At 38.5% G+C, this 26,027-nt stretch overlaps 1 protein-coding gene across 1 annotated transcript; it reads right to left on the reverse strand.

Moving 5' to 3' along the window:
- Positions 1-8: 8 nt before the first annotated feature.
- Positions 9-25,400, reverse strand: NUS1 (NUS1 dehydrodolichyl diphosphate synthase subunit). Its single transcript, XM_059941340.1, has 5 exons — positions 24,821-25,400; positions 9,884-10,009; positions 8,485-8,634; positions 4,511-4,610; positions 9-505 (listed from the first exon to the last, which is right to left on the reverse strand). The coding sequence occupies exons 1-5, from the start codon at positions 25,302-25,304 to the stop codon at positions 415-417; spliced, it is 951 nt and encodes a 316-aa protein (XP_059797323.1). The 5' UTR covers positions 25,305-25,400; the 3' UTR covers positions 9-414.
- Positions 25,401-26,027: the final 627 nt, after the last annotated feature.

Raw genomic sequence — 26,027 nt, forward strand, 5'->3', positions numbered from 1 at the left:
CCCCCAAACAACAACAAAACAGCTTTAATCACCCCTTTCTCTCCCCACAAAAAAGGGAAGTAGTTGGGGCTGAAACCTGTAAATCTGAAATTTCAGCTCCTAAAACATCGCTGCTATTTGCTCAAAGGTGCAAGTCCACATATTTCCTCCTCCAATACTTCCCCCATTTATAAGTTTATTTCCACACACGCATGCACACGCACGCGCGCGCACACACACACACACTCACACACACACTCACGCTCACTCACATGTACTCTTACTCTCAAGTAAGACACTTTTTTGTGTTTGTTGATAAATTATGAGGATTATGAACTAGGTGTGTACAGGGTTTCATAGGTGCTTTGTAAACATCAGAGTCACTTGAGTCCTTTTCTCCAAAAGCCTGAAATCAAATTACACAACCAGGGATCACTACTTTCCCAGACGCTGTTCACAGGCTGCATATTGACAAAGGGCAGAGAAAAAGTCCTCGTAACTGATGTTCAGGTGGGAAGGCAAAGAGCTGAAAAAAAAAATAAAAGGAGAAAAAAAGCAATTAGATGATATGCTGTAATTTGGAGGGGTAATGACCAAAAAGATTAAGGACAGAAGAAAGTAAATTATAAGCCTAGAGTACGTCAAACTATTTCTACTAAATGATTGTTAAACTCACTGTGAAACAGTTCAAGTAAAAAATAATCCCTCCTTTCACAAGAAAAGAAAAGCAAATTGTAGTGAGATGGAGATTCAGAACGTTTTTTTATTTCCAAGTTTCTAATTTTTATTTTTGAGGCTCCCTAACAATCTTGCACCACCAGGCATCTAAGGCATAAATGTCATCTGATAGATCTCATCTCCCTCCTTTGAAAAAACTTGTGTCTAAACCATGAATTTCTATATTACTTTTAAAGAACACAAGGCAAGATTCTGCTGATGAAATTTATTTAAATTTATTAAAACTGGTAGGTGAGTCTACAAAAGACTAAAGCAAGCACGGAAGTGGCAAAGTACCATAAACGCTGTACTGGACTTCAGCCTTTCTGAAGGCAATCTACTTAGGATGATAAGACTTACCTTTGCTCACACAGATCTATGGACCACTCGAACAAAAAATTTATACATTACGTTTCTTATTTTTTTTTTTGAGATTTTAAAGGGATTTTTAAAAAGTATTTTAATTTTATTGGAGTATAGTTCATTTACAGTGTTGTGTTAGTTTCAGGTATATAGCAACGTGATTCAGTTAAACATACATATATAGTCATTCTTTTTTAGATTCTTTTCTCATATAGGTTATGACAGAATATCGGGTAGAGTTCCCTGTGCTATATATACAGTAGGTCCTTGTTGGTTTACATTATATTTCTAATTCTAAGGATAAAGTGAAAATTACTAAGAGACATAACTTACAATGAATTCATTGGAATGTTAGACCATTTTCAATTCTGACACTTTTATACTTTGGAATATTCTTTTATCCTCCAAGATGAAGGCACAATGAAGTGCTAGAGAGATTCAGAACCTACTAAAGCATAAGTCCAGATTAATGCAAAACTGGAGAGCTATTTATAAAGGATCTCACTCAAATTTACTTCAAGAACTCGGCTTTGTCAGAGTAAAGCCAGTGCTACTTGAACAGTTTACAAAAGTCAGGCTGAATGCTGGCAGAGCAACACAGCATCCCCACATGATGATTACTGAAGCCATGTGGTGAGCAACCAATAAATGAACAATATTTATCTCCACCATTTTCAATCGCTCAAGGGGGCAACTACAATGTGAAGACAAGCACTTTTAAGACCAAGTGAATATACAGCCAGAGGGTTTCCCCTTAAGTATTTTAAAGACTCAAAATAATTTTCAATAATTAACATTAAAAAAAATCTCTAATTTATATAGCTTTACTTTGATGTTTTGGACATTTCAAACAGTATCAGAGCCAAAATCCAGTCAGATTACAAGACTCACATTCAGAATTCTACAGTCACATGCACATAAGAAAAGGACTAAACAAACCTACCATAATGAACTCCTGCCTGACCCTGTGGTTCTCTTCAGCTATGTTTTCATTATCCTTCCTTTTCTTCCCTCGCCAGGTTTATTGAGATATAACTGACATATAATCTTTATCCTTCCTCTTACTGTTAAGAATTCTGAAATAAGCCTCCTGTTTCCCTCCATTTCCTTATCTCTTAATAATCTCTGCTATCAATCTTTTATCTTATTCACTCTACTGAAATGATATTCAAGGACAAACGTAACGACTTTCTTTTTGCTAAAGCTTGCTTCCAATGTCTTCTTCAAACTACCCACTTTCCTAGGTTGTCTTCATTTTACCCCCTTTATCAACGGCCTCATCTCCTGTCACTCCTCAAGAAGCACTTAGTGTCACTACCCCTCAGTGACTCAGAAGCAGTCTTGCTATTTCCTGGTCTGTCCCGTCAGGGCTCCAGTCTTCTTCTCTACATTGTGATTAAGACACCTCTCCTGTCATCACGGTGCTTACAGTCTGGTGGACAGTAGACAAATATAGAGCAAACCTCAAAATAACATTATACAGCTATAATAGACATATGTACAAAGATCTGTGGGAAAGCCTGTTATGTGCCAGGATCTGATGCCCATGATCAGATTTAAATCCTCAACTCTGAATTAAAATGCCCATTTTACAAATATAGAGAAGTTTCAATAGCTTTCCGAAGTCATGTTACCAAGCTGCATAGCCAAGATTCAAACCAAGATCTATGTTCTAAGACATACTCTTCCTACCAAACCACTCCCAACCTCACAAAATATCACTGCTACCTTTCTTAGAGCCCATCTGAAATGACTTGGAAAACCCTTGGGGGCCGGGGGGGGGGGGGAGGAAGAGATAAGAGAAACACATATCACCATAAGGAAACCCAGAGTTTGGAGATTTGGGTTCTAATTCCACTTTATTACAAGCTTGAGTAATGTCTCTTCCCCATTTTCCTGGCCTATGAAATGAGGAGGCAGTACCAGACGACCTACAGCCCTTTCTGACTCTAACATGCTTCGTGTTCTTTTCATCTCCCTCCTGCCCCCAGCTTGAAGCATTTCATACAGGACCCCTTGGTACTGTTCTCTTCTATGAACACATTAGGGAAGTCCTCTATTCTCACAGGTTCAACTACTTCTACTTCCTACTGACAACTCCCAAAGATCCATTCTTAGCCTTGACTTCTCATCCAAGCACCAATTCTACATCTTCATCTGCCCTCTTAAGTATTTCCATATAAACAGACTCTGGCCTCAAACTCTTCTTATTCCTGAATTCAACATCTTCCCTTCAAAATCAATGGTCCCTTGACTTTCCCATTTGTCTCAATAACACCATAATTCACCCAGTCACTTAGGCTTAAGAACTTAGGAATCACTTCATTTCTACTCTAGTTTTTACTGCAATTAATTGATAGTAAAGTGCTAGGCCTGCAAGTATGCTTGGTAATTAGTTCTCATGAGAAAGAAAATTTGTAGTATATTCCTCCTAAGACTCAGAATTTAAATATATTCTAAGGCTCCTAAGTCTCTCCTTTATTTTAAATCAGGGGTCTGCAATTACAGCCCAGGAGCCTGCCACCTGTTTTTGTAAACAAGGTTTGATTAGAACACAGTCACACACATTTGTTGACATACTGTCCATGCTTGTTTAGCTATACTAGCAAGTGTTTAGTGGCAACAGAGAAGAGCAGTTCCAAGAGACTATGTAGCCCCCAAGGCCTAAAATATTTACCCTCTGGCCCTTTATACAAAAAGTTTGCCAAATAAGCAGTTACATTCTCATCAATGTATTCTCCCATAAATTATAGGCATGGCCTCGTCACTTGTCTTTTTACCTCACCCTTGCCCAAACCCAATCTACTCTAGTACATAGTTGCCCAACAAATCTTCCAGAATCACCATTCCCACATTACCCACAGGCTCATCAATTTCCTACTGCCTCTCTAAACAATTATACGCATTCCTTATGCTGATATTTAAAGCATTCCCAAGGTCAACACCCCCAAACAATTTGATTTCACCTTATACTGCTATCTAACACTAACTCTCTGAGCTGGTGTGGCCAGTTCCCTATTTCTTTCAAACGTGATGTTCACGCCCTGCCCCTCCCACCCAGTTTTTCTTTTTTTTTTTTTTTTTTTTTTTCCTTGCTCACCCCCTACACTTCCCACCTTTTCTTTAATTACAAAAATTCTACCCATTTTATATACCCTGGATCAAGTCACATCTTTTCTGTGGAATCAACAACTCTGGCCAACAGCATTCTCTCTCACTCCTGATCTCCTACGATGATTAGTTTCAATACCAAACATTTGCACAACCATACACTCTCTTGTGTCTGAGTCACTGATACAGGTTTTTATTTTACCACTGATACTGTCAAATACCTGAGGGAAAGGATCCAGTATTATAATTCTTTGGGAATTCCCACCACATCTAGCACGGTGCTGGGTTCAAGAAACTCTTGCTGGATCGAACCAAAGTCAGTACACTTTTAATTACTTACACAATCTCAGTCAACCTGATGTGCCAGGGAAGAAAGCCTAGTGTGCTGTCCACAGGACCAAACTTCAATACTAAATCAGGATCAGGGAAACCATTTGAACCTTGGAAAGATAAAAAGACACATGAACTTAATACACATTGCTTACCAAAAAACGACCAATGGCAAAATCTGTTCATCAAATTGGTTTCTTATGCTTTACGTATCTGTTCTCTTCAGAAGCTTTATTTGTATGTTTCCATACCCCTATTCCACGGCCCAACATATACTTTTATATCTATGTTATTTCCAAATGTGAAAGTTTCCTCTAAAGGCCATTTAACTGGATTGATTACCTGATAAGGAGAGGTAACCCAACTCCCACCCTAAACCCTACCAGTAGCCCCTAAATCCCATCTATCTTTCAAGACTCAACTTAAGTGTTCTCTTCGCATCCTGGGACCCTCACTGCTTTAAGGACTTAATACTTATTCTGGCCACAGAACTAAATAACTTCAGAGATGAAAAGCAACTTAAAAATTTATCTACTCTCCTTCCTTCCCCATGCTCTGATTTTACAGAGCAAGACCAACTCCAGAGAGACCAACTTCTAGCTATATAGTACAAATGTTCTCAGTATTCCCCAGAGCCCAAGCTCCCTAGGAGGGGAAAAGGAGACTGTACACCTGCCTCAACCAAGGTCTGGCCATTTTTTGCTTCACAGACTGGTTTCCATATGAGATCTGGCTTGAGAGAAAAATGGGATAGAAATATTTCAACTGCTTAAAAATAAAGTAAAATAAATCTTAAAATAAAGAATCACTGGTATAACAGGAAAGATGCTTTAATCCAAGAGACCCAGGTTTTAACAGCTTCTAATAACCTCAGTTCAGCCACTAACTTTCTGGTCACACAGTCTCTCCAGGGCTTAGTTCCTCATTTGTTAAATAAGGAGACTGGATTAGACAGGTCCCTTCAGCAGTAATAAAGAATTATTTCCATAACAAAGTCTCTTTAAAAGCCTATGTTGGCAGAGTGAACAGACTAAGTAGAACACATATTCTTCTTCCTGCTAAAAAAGCAAATCCTCCTTAGTACACACACAAAGAAAAGGCAAGAAGGGACTTCTGACTAATAGTGGTGTGAAGAGGGTGACGAATCCTCTCCAAAAATAACATGTATTAAACTGGACAAAACCAATCACTTAAGAGCACTGGATATTAACCAGAGCAGATGATTACTCTTTAAAAAAACAAAACACCAGCTAGAGCTTCAGGTAAGAACTGTAGGTCTTTTGGTCTTCCTGCCTGGGAATGCCCCCAACCCCCATGTCTCTATCTCCATCAACTGAAGGAAACAGTAGTTTTACCAGCAGGGGACTGACAGCAAAAGCTAGCAGATTTGCTGCTTGTAGCCAAAATATATGGACTCAATTTGGAGGTTGTGGGCAGGAGGGAGGGAGCAATGGTGAAAACCTATGGACTCAAAAGGAAACAAATGAGGAAAACCCACAGCTTTGTTACCCCGAGGTTGTAGCCCACCATTAGGGCAAGCAGAACAATGGACAGAAATTTAACAGGGAGATGCTGGAAACACTGGTTCATATAAGCTCTCCATATATCCAGGCTGACTAGGAAAATACCACATGCAAGGGAAGAAGGAGGGCAGACAGGACAGGGTGGCAAGAAAGTCCAGTGAAAGGTACAGTCAAGGAGACCTGAGAACTGACTTGAATGCACCCTCCAACATCACACAAAGATCTTGGAAGCCTTACAAATTTAAGGTGTTTGAGCACAACCAGTGTGCAAACCACTGTCTGACACATTAAACTATGCAGACACAGAATGCCAGACTAAAGAATAAAATTAAAAATAGAAAAACCGAGCAGAGACAGCAGTAGTCATCTTTATTTATAGACAATATGATCCTGTATTTAGAAAATTCTAAGACTCTACAAAAACAACTACTAGAACTACTAAGTGAATTTCAGCAAAGCAGGATACAAAATCAGTATTAAAAAAAACCAACCTGTATTTCCATATATTATCAACAAACAATCTGAAAATAAAGTTAAGAAAAAATCTCATTAACAGTAGCATCAAAAAGAATAAAAGTCTTAGGAATAAACTGAAAGAAGTAGAACTCTATACCCTGAAATTATAAAACACTGTTATGAGGAAAATTAGGACCCAAATAAATGGAGAGATATACTATGTTCATGGATCGGAAGATGAACATAGTGAAGATTGTGAAGATGGCAATTCTCCCCAAATTGAGCTACAGATTCAACTCAATCCCTATTAAAACAGAGTTTGTTTTTTTAAATTGACAAACTCATCTTAAAATGTATATGAAGATGTAAAGGACCCTGAATAGCTAAAACTTTGAAAAAGAAAATCAAAGTTGAAAGATTTACACTGCTTGAATTTCAAAGTTTATTATGGTAGGCTATAGTAATCAAGACACTGCAGCATTTTAAGGACAGACATATAGACCAATGGAATAGAATAGAAAGTCCAGAAAAAAACTCACAGATTCATGAAAAACTGATTTTCAATAAAGGAGCCAGAGTAATTAAAGGGGGAAAACACAGTCTTTTCAACAAGTGGTGGTGGATAAATAACTGGTATCCCTTACCTCACACCATGCACAAAAATTAAGTTAAAATGGATTAGACTTAAATGTAATAGCTAAAGCTATAAAAATTCTAGAAGAAAACAAAGCAGTTGCTTCATATTGGCAATAGGAGTGGAGATTAACTGCAGTCACAAGGGAACTCTTGGGGGTGACAATATTCACAGGGTTTGCTTCTGTCAGATTAATGAGTTAACTTAAGGATTATGTACATTTTCGTTTATCATGGGTCTAAAACCCCTGCAGTCAATACATGGCCTCCAAAGGCTATCTGAAGGACTGCCTTTCTTTGGTCCCTGCACCACTTTTAGGACATCCTCAAAACTACTCTCTGGTTGGGGCCTTACAGGATCCAGGAAACAGTCAACACCCCAGTAACCTCTGCCTCGAGAACCCCTACAATGGTTTACTTGAAGCCTATTCATTCAGCCTGAATAGTTAGGCAATGACAGAGCAGAGAATAGGAAAGTAGGGTAAGAAGTGAATAGTCAATTAAAGTAGGGAGTTAGTGAGACCAAGAGGCCAGAGAGGGACTGTGCTCTGTAATGGACATGTCAAAGCAAAAGAAACAAAGAACTGAGAGTTAAATAAATGACTGAGAATTAGAAAATGGATGATTAATAAGTAAGGTAAAAGGAGAATCTATGTGAATGAATGAAAAATATGTCTGAAATTGTATGGCTATAGAAGTTATCAACAGACATGAATTTGCTAGAAATATTGCCTTTCTTCAAAAGGATCAAGGATAATGCTAATAAGCAAAAAAGACCATAAAGTTAAGGCAAAAAGTTCCTAGGGAACTTTAGAGAGAATAAGTAAACTAAAGGCTTTTATAAACAATTGAAGAAAAATATATAAAATATAATGTTACACTTGGTATAACGTGACAAATATAGTGGTATAGTTGGTATAACATAATAGAAGGAATACTTAAAAAGGAGTCACGGATGATAGCAGTATTATATTCTTGGGATTGTTTCCTAAATAGCTATTAAGTTCAAACTTAATATTCAAGAGAGTTCAAACTAAAAAGAAAGAGGAACACTGTATGTCAATTATATCTCAATAAAACTGGAAAAGATAAATCAAAATAAATTTTAAAAGAGGGAGGCAGAAGCAGAAGACCTATTTTTAAGAATATTCATCACTTCCCCCCAAATCCTTTCAGATCCTCTCCTTTACCAATAATTCCTCATGCAAGTGAGGGGACTACAAATTTCATTATCTCAAAACTATTTTCACATGTGTGTCTCTAAACTTCAAAAACATAACAAGTATAATGACAACAACAATAAAATGGAACTTAGTCTCCTTCATACTGTATCCTTGTGGGACAAAACTAAGAACAAACATATATGACTTACTAAGTAAACTGTCTAACATATCTACATCCAAATCTGTGCATTTCTTTTGCTGCTGAGCTACTAACTGGCAGAAGTCTTGAGCAGCTCTCACAATATCTGCTTTTCCATCTTCTGGGGACAGCACCTTCACTGCTGATTGGCAATTTAAAACTGGAGGAAAAAAACAAGATATTTTAAAAAATACCCTCTTCCAGATATATTTCAAAATAACTTAAGGACTATGTACATTTTCATTTGTCATGGGTCTACAACCCATGATATTAAGAAATATTAAGCTCAGACTAAAAGTACAGTTCTTATAGTAAACAAGAATCTTTTAAGCCCTTCAATTTCAATATCAAAACATACCTGGCTACTCTCCTCTGAAAGAACCAATATATAACATTTGTGTATCTATTTACATACAGCCTTCTTTTCAAAGTGCTCAGAATGACCTTGTATCTGTGAATAAATCCTCTAGAAAACAGAAATTTTAATTATAGGGTAACTTACAATTTCCTACTCAAAATGCCATCTACAATTATAGTACAGTTAGCAATAACACAGAAGACAAAAATGAAGACTGTAGGAAAAAAATGTGCTTCAATAGAATATGAATTGTCTATAGCACACACATCCACCTTATCAAATTCTGATTCTGTGGAGGTGTTTTACAATTGACAGGATTCTAGGTAACCGATAGCAATGTCCAATTCTTTTTTTTTTTTTTAATTAATTAATTAATTAATTTTTGGCTGTTCGTGGGCTTTCTCTAATTGTGGCTAGCGGGGGCTACTCTTCATTGCACTAGGCGGGCTTCTCATTGTGGTGGCTTCTCTTGTTGTGGAGCATGGGCTCTAACCGCGGGGGCTTCAGTAGTCGTGGCTCATGGGCTTAGTTGCTCCGCAGCATGTGCAATCTTCCCGGACCAGCGCTCGAACCCATGTCCCCCTGCACTGGCAGGCAGATTCTTAACCACTGCACCACCAGTGAAGTCCCAATGCCCTATTCTTGTTTATGCAATTCTTTGCCTGGTAGAGGTTCAATTATGTTCATTCTAATCCCATTGAAAAACAAGTTTTGCCTCTATTCATATATTTATTTCAATATTTCTGATCTATAAATATCTCCATTCTTTGGATTCTCTTTGAACTGGCTGTAAAATCTACCTGGCTCCTGGTTGTTTGAGTTAAATAAAATCTTTAACATGTGTTTATTTTTTAATATCCATGAGTCATGATTTTATCTTTTTCTAAATATTATCTTTTAACAAGATGAAGAAAGAAAAGTCTAACTCTGATGATTAAAGATGGTGATAATAAAGACTAACAGGGCAAAATTAATAAGTAAATGAATGAGTACCTTGAAACACAAAACATATCTGCATATGTTAGATATTCAACTTTACACTCACGCTTACCTTGATCATCTTTGTCATTACTATTTGCAAACTCTGGTGAGTATTTGGAACAATCTAAGCCCAGGAGTTCCTGCTGTTGTTTTAAAATTTCATCCATCAATCTGGAATTATTTCTTTTGAAAATACCTTAAAAAGAAAAAAAAGGGAATCCCAACTAGGTTAATTTACTCCCTTCAATGATTAACGGATACTTGTTGTGAAAACAACCCTGGACCCAGAACTGAACAATTTCCAAATGAATCACTGATGACTAACCCTAAACTAGAATCTAAAAGGAAAACATGACAAAAAAACTCTGTTATTACAAGAGTCTGGCTTTGGGCTAAAGTCAAAAAAAGGACAGGGGTAACAACTTTGTGTCAATATGAATATGAGAGACATTTAGACCTAGAAAGAAATTTTAAGAAACCATTTACTTGACACCTTTATTTACAGATTAAGAAACTGATACCCAAGTCTCAGTAAGACCATTAAGAGACTTGTCAGACATACATCAATTATTTTTCAATAAAACTAGCAAAAAAAAAGAGACTTGTCAGAGAACTTATAAACTGTAGCAGTGATCCAAAGCTTCTATCTTCCTCTCTCCCAGCCTAATGTAATTCCCCTACAGATGTACTCTGTGCACACAATACTATTACCTCAATTTGATTCGTCTGTTTTTATGGTAAGAAGAAATAATATGAATTATGTAAAAAGTAGAGAATAGACAAAAGTACAGAAAGCAAAATTTCATAAATTCAAAGCATGAAAATATATTACATAAAATTGTTTCTGATCCTCCAACCATGCACAGAAAAATTAAAACTATAATTACTATCATATCACTTAGAAAGATGAAGGAACTATGTGACATACATTTAGTATAAAACTAATAGAGAGCTCTAATTAAAAACAATTTGGCTATTTTCAGAGAGGCCAGCTTTCTAGTGGCCATTGCCTTTTTGATCTTTATCAAGTGTTCCTTCTCTGTATTCTTAGTCCTGTCTTTAAAACAGTTCAAAGATTAACTGGGAGAGGGAACAAAATAAGTATATATATAAAATAGCACAGAATCTGCTGAATATGCTGTATAGTGGCAACTTGGTTGAATATGTGTAATAGCAGTTCAAGGATGAAAGCAGTCTCCTTCAGTAGGGAAACGCTTTATAAAAAAACAAGCAAGACTTAAGCTGAGCTGACCTCAGAAAGTTAAAGAGAAGAAAATGGAGAGGATAGTTAGATGGGAAAGATGCTTAAGAAAAAAAGCACTGATTGCTCAAAAGGCAGACAAATGCTGCTGGTACAAATGATTTGAGAAAGGGGGCAAGGGAATAGGCCTAATTTTTATTCATTTTGCCTACCCAATGGGTAACCACTCATTTCCTGTGGAAATGTGTGGAACTCTTTATCTTTAGGAAAACCAACCTGGTGACAGTTTGGTTTTTGGTGATAGAGAAAGGCTGGCAGCAGACTACTGCAATATTCCACACATAATTTGATAAAGCTGTGGAAAAGGATTCACTACAAAAGACGAGTTGAGAGAATAAAGAATATGACTTGATTAGAGGTGCACAGAGAAAATTCCGTGACTTTAATCCTGGATAACAGAAAACGATAACATTTTTAAAAAGAAGGGAAATTCTACAAAGAGAACTGGTTTGAAGGAAAAGACAAGTTTAGTTTTAGACAGGTGATGATAGAATATTTAAGTGGGGTTATTGTAAAAGCAATTAAGAGACATGAGGAAAGGGTGTTCAAAAGAGGTCATATAAGCACCACGTGGGTAGGGGTCTTACTGTTTGCTTACCAGAGGCTAGCACAGGGCCAAGCACAGAACAGACACTCAATAAATGTCGGCAGCAAGACGATGACAGGTCAGAGACCTGTTTCCTTCTCAGAATCCTATCCTCATCCCAGCTCGTGTGAGTATCTTCCCTTGGATCAACTCCCAATCTGCTCTTGAATGGCCCCTTTGCACTGAATCCTTTTCCTCTTTCCATCTCTAAATGGAGATTACTCCTCAGAGTTCCTGCTTCAGCCCTCTTTGTGTCCATGTGCTCCTCCCTCTCTGATTCTAGTCACTCACGGGACTTTAATACCACTCAGTGTCAGGACCAGGGTAATATGAGTAAGACAAAACTGGGGGGACTGCGTGGAGGGTAGTTTACAAAAAACCCAGTAATTAAGATTAATAATAACTTGGTGTAAAGATATTTACGTAACTGTCTTTAAAAATTAAAATTAATGCAAAACATCCATGATGAACAAAATACTAAAATTTTAAGTAAAAACAGGATCAGCATTTTGTTCCTAACATTTTCAGTTCATTCAAACATCTAATCTCACCTTGAAGTTGTGTAAGCATCTGAAAATGAACAAATCTAAAACTTGGCAGCTTACAGCTTATCTTTTAAAGCTAGCTCTCAAACACTTATATTACATCAGGTTAAAAAAAAAAAGAAAGAAACAGTACTGTAAGTGTGAAACTTATATGCACTTAAGGATAAGGCTTAAAAGAGAACAAGCAATATGAGAACAGTAAATATGTAAGGTTGATGGGACAACAGGTGATTTAAAATCATAACTGCTGTAAAGCTGTTTATATTTTTGTTTAAAAACAAAAAACTCAGCCCTTCTTGTTGTTCTATTTCTTATAAAGACATCACTACCTGCCCAGTCACCCAGGCATCCTCTCTACTCCAGCATTATCACCACCACCCCCAGTGCCCTACTAAGATGTTAAACCCTTTACTCTTCTACAGCAATGCTTCCCTGTACCCATTTCCCTTTGTCCACTGTCCCCACTGTTTCAAGCAATAGTCTTCTTTGTAATATTAGAACCACCTCCTAATGGGTATTCCTGCCCCTTCTAGCATGGACCACTAGATTAAGTACCAGATTGATCTTCCTAGTGTACATCTGTAATCCTGGCACATTCCAACTTTATTATCTTCAATGGCTCCCAAAATGCTAATGTATCAAGAACAAACTGCTCAGATCAGCATTAACATTCCATCCTATGCTTCCATACTCGGTAGGTAGAAATAATGTATGTTTATGAAATAATTGAAGCTTCCAATTTCTCTACAGTACTCTATCCCCAGCAAATTAGACTGCCTTATACTGCCCCCCCAAACACCTGGAGTGACTCCAACCTTCATCCTTTGTTACCTCCCCAGCCCCACACCTATAAAATTCTAATTCTTCACAGGCCAGCTGAAATGTCATTTACCCTCAAGAAAACTTTGAGTTCCACAGCCAGATTGAGCCAGGCTCAATTTCTCTTCTGACTTACCTCACTCCCTCCAAATACACACATTTTGCTCAAACTCCTTAACAAACCAATATTCTACTTTTTATTAGTTACAGCTTAACTCTCCCCCACCCCACTGAACTGTAGCCTTACTTGTGAACTTGGGTCTTATTCATTTCTTTCCCCCTAAGGCACCTTCCACATAGCAGGAGTTCAATGTTTACTTAATAAACTGAATTATCAGTGCACAGAGTGCCACCTAACAACAACAAAACCTAAATGGACATGTCACTGAATGGACTTTTTAAGAAATTTCCAGGAAACTCTCACAATAAAAGGAGACACTTCCTTATTGCATACAGGCAGAAATTCTGTTAAAAAGAAAAAATATTAGAGGCACAAAGTACCTTCTATAAAGACGTCCATAAAGTTATTTTAAACTGAACCTTTATCTTGGCTGATTTGGATGAAGACATGAAATTAAAAAGTATAGCTTCTGAGAAGTGCTAAATGCATAAATAAGATAGATGACTAGCAAAATAATTCCTGATACCTCACAGCTTGACCCCCAACCAGAAATCTGATTATACTCTATGGTACTTATCTTATTTCCCATAAGCAATATTCTCAGCTTATAATTTTCTTCAGGATTCAAAGTTTACACATACACACTTCACGTCACAAGAAATGCAACAAGTTATAAGAATGCCTTTGACTGAGACAGGCAACTCCTCTGGCAATATAATATATTGATATGTGGAAGAGTCTTTTTCTCATATCATAATTCATCTTGTTTGCCTTCACAGAATCTAAAGCCAAAATGATGTAATATCAATAAAAGTAAAGAAACTATAACAAAAGTCATTTTATGCAAAAGGAAGTTGAGATTGTATTCATTTAGAAATAACTAAGGGGAAAACATTAGCAAATACTCAAATTTTTGAGAAACCTGTATTTTACAGAGTTATATAATAATGAACTGCAAGAATTATTTTATCCCATCCTTTTACAGATGAGGAAATAGACCCAGAAAGGTCAAGCAATTGTCCTTGGTCAAGAGTCTAAGACTTTGTACTGAAATCCAGGTCTCCTGGCTTCTAATTATTCAGTTCAGTAACTACTTCTAATGCTGATAACCAATGCTAAATCCATCTTACTATTAAATTTTGAACTCCCCCCCCAAAAAGTTAAACTTCATAAAATAAATAAAGCTGACCCCTTTACAAATGAGCAGAATCTTTTGAAAAAAACTAAGACTAGAACTCTTTTTTAAAAGGCTTTTCTAAATGGACATTTCTCCAAAGAAGATATACAGATTGCCAACAAACACATGAAAGAATGCTCAACATCATTCATCATTAGAGAAATGCAAATCAAAACTACAATGAGATATCATCTCACAGCGGTCAGAATGGCCATCATCAAAATATCTAGAAACAATCAATGCTGGAGAGGGTGTGGAGAAAAGGGAACCCTCTTGAACTGTTGGTGGGAATGTAAATTGATACAGCCACTATGGAGAACAGTATGGAGGTTCCTTAAAAAACTAAAAATAGAACTACCATATGACCCAGCAATCCCACTACTGGGCATATACCCTGAGAAAACCATAATTCAAAGAATCATGTACCAAAATGTTCATTGCAGCTCTATTTACAATAGCCAGGACATGGAAGCAACCTAAATGTCCATCATCAGATGAATGGATAAAGAAGATGTGGCACATATATACAATGGAATATTACTCAGCCATAAAAAGAAACGAAATGGAGTTATTTGTAGTGAGGTGGATGGAGTTAGAGTCTGTCATACAGAGTGAAGTAAGTCAGAAAGAGAAAAACAAATACAGTATGCTAACACACATATATGGAATCTAAAGAAAAAAAAAAAAAAAAGGTCATGAAGAACCTAGTGGCAAGACGGGAATAAAGACACAGACCTACTAGAGAATGGACTTGAGGATATGGGGAGGGGGAAGGGTAAGATGTGACAAAGAGAGAGAGTGGCATGGACATATATACACTACCAAACATAAAATAGATAGCTAGTGGGAAGCAACAGCAAAGCACAGGGAGATCAGCTCTGTGCTTTGTGACCACCTAGAGGTGTGGGATAGGGAGGGCGGGAGGGAGGAAGATGCAAGAGGGAAGAGATATGGGAACGTATGTATATGTATAACTGATTCACTTTGTTATAAAGCAGAAACTAACACACCGTTGTAAAGCAATTATACTCCAATGAAGATTAAAATAAATAAATAAATAAAAAGGCTTTTAAGAAGTCACAAGGTAACAGATATTTGAAATCTTTAAGAATGACTTGGGAATATAAAATAAGTTTTTGCAATAATGACTTAAAGAATTTTACATTATGCTTGTTGCTCTACAACTATATCTCATGCACTCTCAATTTCCCACATGTAAACTAACTGGAAACATATACAGAAAAGCTACATGAAAGAGCAGAAATTTTTAAAAACACACACATGCACACACCCGTAAAAACCTACAATTTCCATGAAAGAATAAAATATTATGCTAGGAAAGCTGGACCTCAGAAAGACAACAATGTTTTTGGTGTTTTTGATAAACACTAACTATACCAAATGTAGATTTCTTTTTATATCCTAAGAAATATCCTTTTTGAATTCTAGTATTAAAAACTGTATAAGATGTTCAAAGTTTAGACAATAAGGATATGTCCCCTAACCATCCTTTCTAACAAATTGAATGCCCCTTAATCTTACCATCATAATACAATTATTTCTGGTTTTTAATATTTCTTAGCCTTTGTCCACGTGCATGTGTAATCTTGGCATATATGACCATGCAATTTTGTATCCTGCTTTTTTCACTTGTATAACGTGTATCCTTCTTTGGTGGTAGTCTCATGATTATTTTAACAATTGCATTATTTAACAATAAAGGTCTCTGAATTCAGAAAACGCTCCAAGTACAATGGGAAGCCGTTGGAAGGTTTTATTCAGAGTTTGAATAATATTACCAAAAAAGATCACTTTGCTGGTGGGTGAAGAATGAATTATACAGGGGTCAGAACAGAACTGAAGATAAATTAAGAGGCTACTACAGCAATCCAGGTGAAAAATAATGAAAACTCAAACTTGGATGGCTACAATGAAGAACCAAAACAAGTGGCAAATTTGGGATATATTCTAGAAGATCAAGATTAGAGGTAGAACATGATGTAGAAGACTCACATCTAAATTCTTAGCTTGAGCAGTTGGTTGGAAGGTAGTAGTATTTTCTGAGATGGGAAAAAGGCTGAGCAAGACAGGTTTGGGGAGGAAATTCAAGAGTACTGTTTTGGACATGTTAAGCATTTGAGATGCCTAAAGAAATCAAAGTGGAGATGTTAGGTAGGGTGAGATACAGGAGCCTGGAATTATAGGAGAGATAAGGACTGGAGATTCAAACCTGAGTGTGAGCACACATGTGACAGTTAAAGCCAAAGGACTGGAAAAACCATCTGGGACAGGAGTCAGCAAACTACTGCTACTGGAACACAGTCACACCATTCGTTTATGGCCACTTTCTGACTATATTGGCAAAGTTGAGTATTTGTGACAGGGACCATACAGCCCACTAAGTCTAAAATATTTACTAGCTGGCCCTTTAAGAAAAAGTTTTCTGACCCCTGATCTAAGAGATAGGGTGAACATCAGAAAGACAAGGGCACACATACAGCACAAAATTCTAGGACATCTCAACTTTTAGAAGTGGAGAAAACAAGCCAGACATAAGGCTCAGAAGGAACAGTCAGCAAGATAGGAAGAAATCCAACCAAACATGATGTCATGGAAGCCAGGAGAGAAAATATTTCAAAGAGAGTAGAATTAAGTATGTCCTATCCACCAATCAGGTTATATACTGTTCGGGGTATAAAGACCTTATTGGGGTCTTTAATAGTTAAAATTACATTTTAGAGTTATTTATAAGTTTCAATATTCAGTCTACCCTAACAATCAACTATGTACACATTAACTGGGTAATAACGCCATGATGTAATAGTTTTTTCGAATTAAGGGAACCAAGTAAGAGTTTAATTAAACAAGTATTCAATCAGCAAATCTCATCTGTATCCCTTAAATACTGCTTCTTCTAAAATTTACGTGAACTGAATAATCAATTCTAGAAAACGAAACTTTCAAAATACGTTTAATATTTCTTTTAGATCTGAAATTTGAACTTTTACTGTGATTATTCCTTACCTTCTATAGAAACAGATTTTTAAAGAAATATCTAACAGCAAGTGTTTATAAGAACAAGGGAAAGGAAGGGAAGAAAAGCGAGATAAACACTGAACCAATCTCTCTGGTTACAAAGCATCTCACCAGCTAAGGAACTAAAGTAATACTTTTTTGCAAACAAACTCCCATCCTTCGAAATAGTCTACCTTTCTTCTTTTAAACAAGACACCTAAGTAAGTTATCTGGTGGTTACCCTCATTTAATTCTCTAACAATCCAATTATAACACCATTAGAGGCAACCTTCAGAGAAAAAAACATATACTTATGGAACAATAATTTTTAAAAAAAATCTACCAATAAAATTTTACACGACGGAAGTAGTCATAACAAAATAAATCTTATAAGCCATTAAACAATTTTATTTCAAGAGAGAGCCCCAGGAGGGCTTCCCTGGTGGCGCAGTGGTTAAGAATCCACCTGCCAATGGAAGGGACACGGGTTCAAGCCCTGGTCCGGGAAGATCCCACATGCCGCAGAGCAACTAAGCCCGTGCACCACAACTACTGAGCCTGCGCTCTAGAGTCCATGAGCCACAGCTACTGAAGCCCGCGTGCCTAGAGCCTGTGCTCCGTAACGAGAAGCCACCACAATGAGAAGCCCGCGCAACGCAACGGAAGAGTAGCCCCCGCTCGCCGCAACTAGAGAAAGCCCGCACAAAGCAATGAAGACCCAATGCAGCCAAAAATAAATAAATAAAATACATAAATTTAAAAAAAAAAAGAGAGAGAGAGAGCGCGAGCCCCAGGATACCTCATAGAACAACAATTATACTGGAATGAGCATGTTGTACCAAGAAAGATATGTGTGATGGTGGCACAGCATACGGGAACGAGCGCTGGCTAAATTTTAAGTCCCAGTTCTTTAGCAGGAGAGATGTGTAAAATAAACTAGCCAAGTGGGCTTTCTCAGCCTCTGGCTGCACATTTTTAAAATGAGAATGTCTTCCCAGACTCTGCTCACCTGACAAGGAAACAGTTCAATACAGAGCAGGAGCTCCATAAAATTAAATTTAGTTGATTAAAAAAGTCAAGTGTGTCCTACAACTCAAAGGATGAATGTTTATATTAGTAGTATGAAGAAAATTCTATTTACCTTTAAATATCTTTTACAGATTATTTCTACTACCTCTAGATAAGTACCCACTTTACCAAGACTTTAAGATGACACAACATAATCAGGAAGAGTACTAACATGACTGTACTGTGGTTACATTCTCTTCTCAGTGGAAGTCAGTACAGCATAATGCTTAAGTACAAAAGCTTTGGAATAAAATCTGATTCAAATTCTAGATCTGCCCCTTCCTATATATGGGTTCTTGGTTTTCTAAGTCTCAGTTTCTTGACTGCTAAAAGTGCTAAGGATTTAATTCACTTCTTTGCATAGCATCTAGTGCATAGTAAGAGTGCAACAAAGAGTAATTATTACTGTTAAGGAAAGGTTTATTTTCATACATAAATCCAGTACAGTTAAACAGAAAGGTACTCAGAGAATGAGGTCAGTTCAAAAGCAGGATAGAGCTTTTCAAAGACAAAGCAAAACTGGGGATGGAACAGTCAAGAGAGGCTACTTAGGAGGTAATAGTGAGAATGATGTACAAGGATCTACTGATAGCTTTTGACAGGTAGCTAGCCCTTTGGTAGAAAAAGGGAAGAGGACATCCCAGGATGTTACGATAAATATGAAATTCTGTATTATTTTTGAAATGTACTATACAAAGGTGAAGATTAGAAATAGAATGTTCCCTTACATGAGTTTCCACATGAGGGAAGACAAGTACTCTAGTTTGTATTGTCTGTATATCAAATCTAATCACATTTATATTTAGACTTTCAACACTTCTGGTAACTCTGTATTTCAGCGTAAGGAGAACAATACTTGATAAAATTATATTTCCCAACAGCATCTGTGTCAGTGTGCCAAATAAGTAAACTAGGGCAAACTATGTTCATTTCCCCCCACTATTTTAATTAAGGCTTCTGGGTACTGGTGTTGGGAAACAAATTACAACTCAGTTCATCATTCTTATCTACAAGAAATGCAGCCACTTCTTCCAATTCAGGGAATATATACTGACCTACTCATTACATGCAAACACCAAGCTACAATCTGTAGGTGAAGCAACAATGAGAAGGACAGTTAGCATCTGCAAAGCTTACAATCTAGTAAGAAAGTTCGGGCACATATACATACAACTACTACTTCACAAAATGGAGAATGGAAGTACCTTTAAAGATGTACAATACTTAAGGAGATTCAAGGACAGAGCAAGATTAAGAATGGAATAGCCGAGAGAGACTACCTAAGAGGTGATAGTTTGGATAGACTTAAAAGGATCAATGATAGCCTTTTGAAAGCTAGATAGCCATTTGCCAAGAAGAGGAGAAGAGGACACTCCAGAAGGAGGGAACATCAAGTAACCTAATTATGGATGCAACAAAAGGCATATAAAATAGTGAGAAATATGTTGAGAAGGCTGGGAGTACACAGGGCAGATCTTTTTAATTCTAGTGTAAGAAATCTGAATCCAAAAACCATTTCCTACGATACCTAGTATAGATTTACAACTACGGAAATAACACTAAAAAGAGCAACACAAAAGATTGGTTTTGTTGCTGAATTCTCACATAGAAGGCAATGCCTTATTCTGGATCACTCCAATTTACAGTAATATTAAGTAAAAATTAACTGCAGCACTATTTCCAATAGCCAAGACATGGAAGCAACCTAAATGTCCATGGACAGAGGAATGGATAAAGAGGATACAGTACATATATACAATGGAATATTGCTCAGCTATTAAAAAAGAATGAAATAATGCCATTTGCAGCAACATGGATGGACCTAGATATTGTCATACTGAGTGAAGTCAGTCAGACAGAGAAAGACAAATATCATATGATATTGCGTATATGTGGAATCTACAAAAATGGTACAAATGAACTTATTTACAAAACAGAAATAAAGTCACAGATGTAGAAAACAAATTTATGGTTACCAGGGGGAAGGGTGGAGGAGGGATAAATTAGGAGATTGGGATTGACATATACACACTACTATATATAAAATAAATAATAAGGACATATTGTATAGCACAGGGAACTCTACTCAGTACTCTGTAATGACTTATATGAGAAAAGAATCTGAAAAAGAGTGGATATACGTATATGTATAACAGATTCCCTTTGCTGTAGAGCAGAAACTAACACAACATTATAAATCAACTATACTCCAATAAAAATTAATTAAAAAATAAAATAAAATAGAAAGAAAAAAAGTAATATTAAGTAATAATTAATATTAAGACCCACCCAAGATTATCTTCACTTATGAAAAGGAACATGAAGGATGAATGAATAATTTGATGTAATACTAGTAGGGTATCCTTTCATTTGTGTTAGGGTCAAACTTCAATGTGCAAATGTATCATATAAGTAGCTTAATAAAAATAGAGATGCTCAGGTCCCACTCCCCTAATTTGGTCTGATCAATAACTGTGCTGAATCTGTATTTTTTATAAACACCCCCAATGACTCACGCACAGATGGTCCACAGACCATGTTTTGAAAACTACTGCCCTACAGCAAGGTTCTCAGCATGGCACCAATACAGCTGAGCAACATGAACAGGTTCCGTCACTGAAGATAATAATGTATCTCTAGGTAACTTGGATCTAGGTGTACTTCAAGTGAACCCAGGCAAGCATAACACCCCTAAGGCTACAGCACCAAAAGCCCCAAACTCCAATTTTTGTACCAGCCCAATTATGGTCATTTCTTAAATTATAATAATGTAGACAAAATAGCCAAATCTCCCTTCTAGAATTCTGAGCTCAAGAAATACCTGAGAAAACAACTCCAATTTCTAACAGATGGAATTATTACTTGCAGAAATTCTTGATTATAATCAAGAAAGAGCGCAGGTAGATGAAAATGAAAAGATCAGTCTGTTGGCAGAGTCAAACCAAGGTAAATATCAGTGGATTTTTTTTTAGTCTAAGAATTAAATATAATCTAAATCCAACTATAATTAGAATGAACACTGATTTAAATACAAATTTGGGAGGTTAAGGGGTACAAGACAGGGGAAAATGCAAGGTGGTACAGTAGCTCATCTCCAAGATGGCTGCCACCAGCCCAGCCCCGACTCCTGCTGCATAAGCCATTTTCTCATCGAGAGGTAAAGTCTTCCTCTCCATTTTCGTGATTTGGGGCAGACCTGTGACTTCTCAGACCAAGAGAATACAGCAGAAGTAACACTGTATGATTTCCTAAGCTAGGTCATAAGAAGTCTTGCAGCTTTGGCCTTTGGCTAATTCTTTGGGAACACCTAGAAAAGAAGTATGACTACCCCTAGGCGACTATTAAATGAGGAAACTTAAGCTAGCCACGTGAAGACAGATGACCAACCTGTCCTCATCTATTCCAGCCATCACAAACCAGGCACTAAATGTATGATAAGAAACCTTTATGTCCCAGCTACTACCTGACTGTAACCTTATGAGTAGAACCAACCCCAAGGAAGAACTCTCCACCTGAACCGAGTCAACTCATAAATTGTTTTAAAACACTATGCTTTGGAGTAGACTACAAAGCTACAGATAACCAGAACAGGTGGCCAAGCCTTCATCCTACCTCATTTCTCAACCTTTCATTACATAAACTTACCTATTATATTTACTGATCCCAACACACTGCTCGATGCTGTTGTTTAATCTACTCTAATGGGAATGCTGCCAATGGGGAATTCCCCATTCTCTTTCTCTTTCTCTCTGTCACACACACGCACACGCAAAGAACACTGTACTGATTATGCTAATCCAAATTCTACCTATTTTTGCAAGGCCCATCTCAGATGTCACCTCCTATGGACATATGGAGGTTACCTCGCTCCTCAGGGATTTTTCTCTTTTTTTCTCCTTAAAGTCTCTTCCATTCACTAGCATTTATATATTAGCTTGCATTAATTTTTAGTAACTATCCCTAACTTGAGTATAAACTCTTTAAGAGAGACAATTTCTTGTACTTCTTTGTATCCCAGTAGGTACTCAATAAATTGACGTTTAAGAGTATGTCAATAGGATTTTTAAAATCAGTTAAATATTTACATAGAAATAGGTTTAAGTGAAAGTTTGGGAAAACCGAATATAGCTTAAGTATTTACAGTTCCCCTGAAAAAGGAATAATTTTTCTCACATATCCACATGGCTTGATCGCTCACCTCTTTCAGGTCTACTCAAAAGTCACGGAGGCTTTCTTTGGCCACTCTATTTAAAACTGCACCCCCTACTCCACCACTGACTTTCAACATTCCTCTCCCCGTCCCCTGCTTTATTTTTCCTCTTTGCTTTTATGATCTAATACACCTTACTCATTTATGATATTTGTCAGACTTCCACTAAAATGTAAGTTCCATGAGAGTAGGAATTTTTGTCTGTTTTTTTCACTGGGGCACTCTCATGCCTAGAACGGTATCTGGTACTTAACACACACCCAATCTGTCACCTGTTAAATGAATGAATCAATCAGTCAAAACCAAGGATGAGTAAATTGAAAGCCTCTTATTTCAAACAATGAAATTAACCTTTATCCCTTAAAAAATAATTGAAATTGCTTTTACAGTAGGCACAAAATGCTCGAGTCCATGCACTGAAAATGCTTCGTAAAACTCCTTTTGCTTAGCTTGACTTCTTCCTTTTCATTACCAATCATTTTTCTTTTAGCGAATATGACACAGGCTATTTCTGAATCACATCAGCAATTTAAGAACAGGAATTGCCAGAACAAGGAAGTGTGGCAATATTATAATCTACATTCGTAGGCAGCCACCAATTTAAACTATTCAGCTATTCATTTTCCTTCTCTACTAGAAGGTAAAGGTACTTGCTTTAAAAGAATCCCCTGGATATAAGTGACTCACTTAAAGTGAATTCACCACATTGCTCAACAGCTTTAATTAATTTCCGTTTCTGCTTCACTTACTTTTTTTCCCCCAACGTTTCTGTTGCACTGCTTAAGCAAAGAGTGCATCGCCTTATAACAGTCTTGTGATTTCTATTGTTCTGGCAAGCTCCATAAAATGTCAGCCCCTGACTATATTAAACTTTACCTTTCAGGGTAAGTTATCATTTGATGATGACAGGCTATAAGTCACCATATTCCTTGCTGGCTGCAAGGAAGGCAATCAGTCAACCAAAGATTACTCTAATAGCCTGCAAGAGGTGCTGTCTGACCTCCACTTAACCTTTCTGACAAAATGTCACACTTAAACCTGCCTGTCTAACAAAGACTTAAAGATTAAAAATCAAGTTGTAGCTTCTGTGAGCATACCAGTAATTTAAGGTACTGAACAGAGCCTAAAAGACTAGTTTTCTTTCCTTCATACCAATACTCCTAAATCATTCTTACCTTTAAGGAAATACCATTGCTTTCAGGATTTGACTGAAACCCAAACATGACATTTAGAGCCTTCCCCAACCTTATCTCCTATTCATTCTTCAACATCCGGCTTAAACGCCATCTCTGGAGGCACTTCTCAAGTTTCTCCAATGAGAATTTCTCTTCCCCCTTCTCATAGCAGTTACTAACTCCCAACATTTGTTGCTACCCATGCCACTCATGTGAGTGTGTCTACCCTCCACCCCACAAGCCTGAGAATCCATGAAATTAAATGTAAAAATCCAAGGAATATGCCTAGCACTGCGCTTTAGGTTTGTAGCTACCTGAGCAATGCTGAAGTCTTGTACCTACAAAAATTCCCTACAGTGAAAATTTCCTCAATCAAAACTTATGGGAGGACAAGTATTGTGTTGGCCCCTGAGGATCAAGGATCGCACAACATCTCAGACCTCCGAAGACAGACGGTGACCACTTTCCTTTCTGTCTACCCAGTCTCTCACGTACTCTTCATAAACCCACTTCAAATGCCACCTGTCCCCAACCACTTAGCTTATGCATAAATCCTCCACAACCTGCTGTGACTTAAGAACAGTGCCTTGAGCCTCTCTGAGGAACCACTGCGGTGTAACAAAAAGGTAAATCTGTGGAAAAGCACAGACTGGCTAAAATTTCAATCCTCCTATTACTACCTCTCTAACTTCGAACAAATCAATGAATGTTGTTATCTCAGCTCCCTCATTTGTGAAACAAGGTTACAGAAACATCATCCACCTTAGTGGGACATTAAAACGAATAAGAAATATTTTTAAATATGTAGAAGGCAACTGAATCGAATTCAGGAACTTAGTAGGTGTCCAATTAAGCCTATCTCCCTTCCTCGAAAGCGCCAGCACCATAATTTGCACTTAAGGGCCTCCGGACGAGGTAACTCGCGGAGCCGGGATGGCTGTGCCGAGCGACGCGCCCCGGGTCCACCTGCCCGATGCGCGGTACCCGCGGCCGGAGACGCCCCGGCCCCCCTACCCGCTCCCGGTCTCACCTTGGTGGTCGTAGACGCTAATGTAAGAAATGCCCACGGCCATACACCACACCACGAGGCTTGCGATGTCCGAGAAGCTGGGCTCCTGCTCCTCCTCGGTGATCACCAGGCCCATGTGCACAGGCAGCTTCTCCAGGGAACGGCCGTCCGCGCGCCAGCGTAGACGCGGGTGGGCGGCGGCCGGGGTCGGCCCCCCGCGCGGATGCCGGTGGTGACGGCGGTTCCTGCCGTTCCTGCCGACAGCCAGGAGCTTGGGGAGCGTGAAGCCGAGCGGCGCTAGGACCGCGGCGGAGGCGGCCCGACAGCAGCGCCGCCAGATCCAGTTCCAGGTGCCGAACCGAACACGGAGCCAGGAGGTGAGCGTGCGGTGCAGGCAGAGCAGAGCGTGCAGCACCCGCCACACCAGCTCGTACAGCCCCGTCATACTCTCGTGGCGCCCGGGCGCCCTCCTCTCTCCGACAGCCGCGGCGCGACCGCTTCTCATCCGGCCCTGCAGCCGGCACGGGCCATCTCTCCGCGTTACCCCGCCCCCCGCACCCAAACCCCTTTCTACTGCCAACACCTCACCTCGCGCCCGCCGCCATCTTCCTCTTGCCTCGGCAGCCCCGCCCCCCCTAGTACATGGACAGTTCTAATTGGTCGACGTGGAACTCTGACGCGGCCTCTGGGTCCGAGGATGTGGCCTAGCCCGGCGCGGGGAGGGACGGCGTGCGGCTGCGAACTAGCTGGGCCGGAGACCGAGCGCGCCCCCTCGTGGCGTGGAGGGCGAGGAGCAGACGCCGGCAACACTCGGAGCAGGACGTCAGTCAGGCGCGCGTCTTCTTGGTTAGAATGGGCGATTCCGGGGAACCCGCGTCCCTCGGATCCTGGGCATCTTAAACGGTCTGTCTCTTCTCATAGCCCCCCCAGAAACGGCTTCCAAAGAGCAAAAGTGGCCCAAGTGGATTGGAAATTACAAATGCCAGAAGGAACCTAGGGGTAGAAAGTAGCCCTCAACATGTGTTGATGCTGGAGGTCAACCAGGGTCGCCAGAAGGAAGTGCCTTCAGAGGCGGAAGCGTGCCCCGTAGAGAGGTCTGTACTTCGGTCACATCTTCTAGCTGAGGCTAATTCTTCCAAGAGTGGCAATGAGGATATTTAGTAATGTTCCTGAAACACAATGCTTTCTGCCCACGTCGTTCCTCTCTAGTCGGTATCCTTACAGGCTG

The sequence above is a fragment of the Balaenoptera ricei genome, chromosome 12, assembly GCF_028023285.1.
Source record: "Balaenoptera ricei isolate mBalRic1 chromosome 12, mBalRic1.hap2, whole genome shotgun sequence".
Classification (NCBI taxonomy): domain Eukaryota; kingdom Metazoa; phylum Chordata; class Mammalia; order Artiodactyla; family Balaenopteridae; genus Balaenoptera; species Balaenoptera ricei.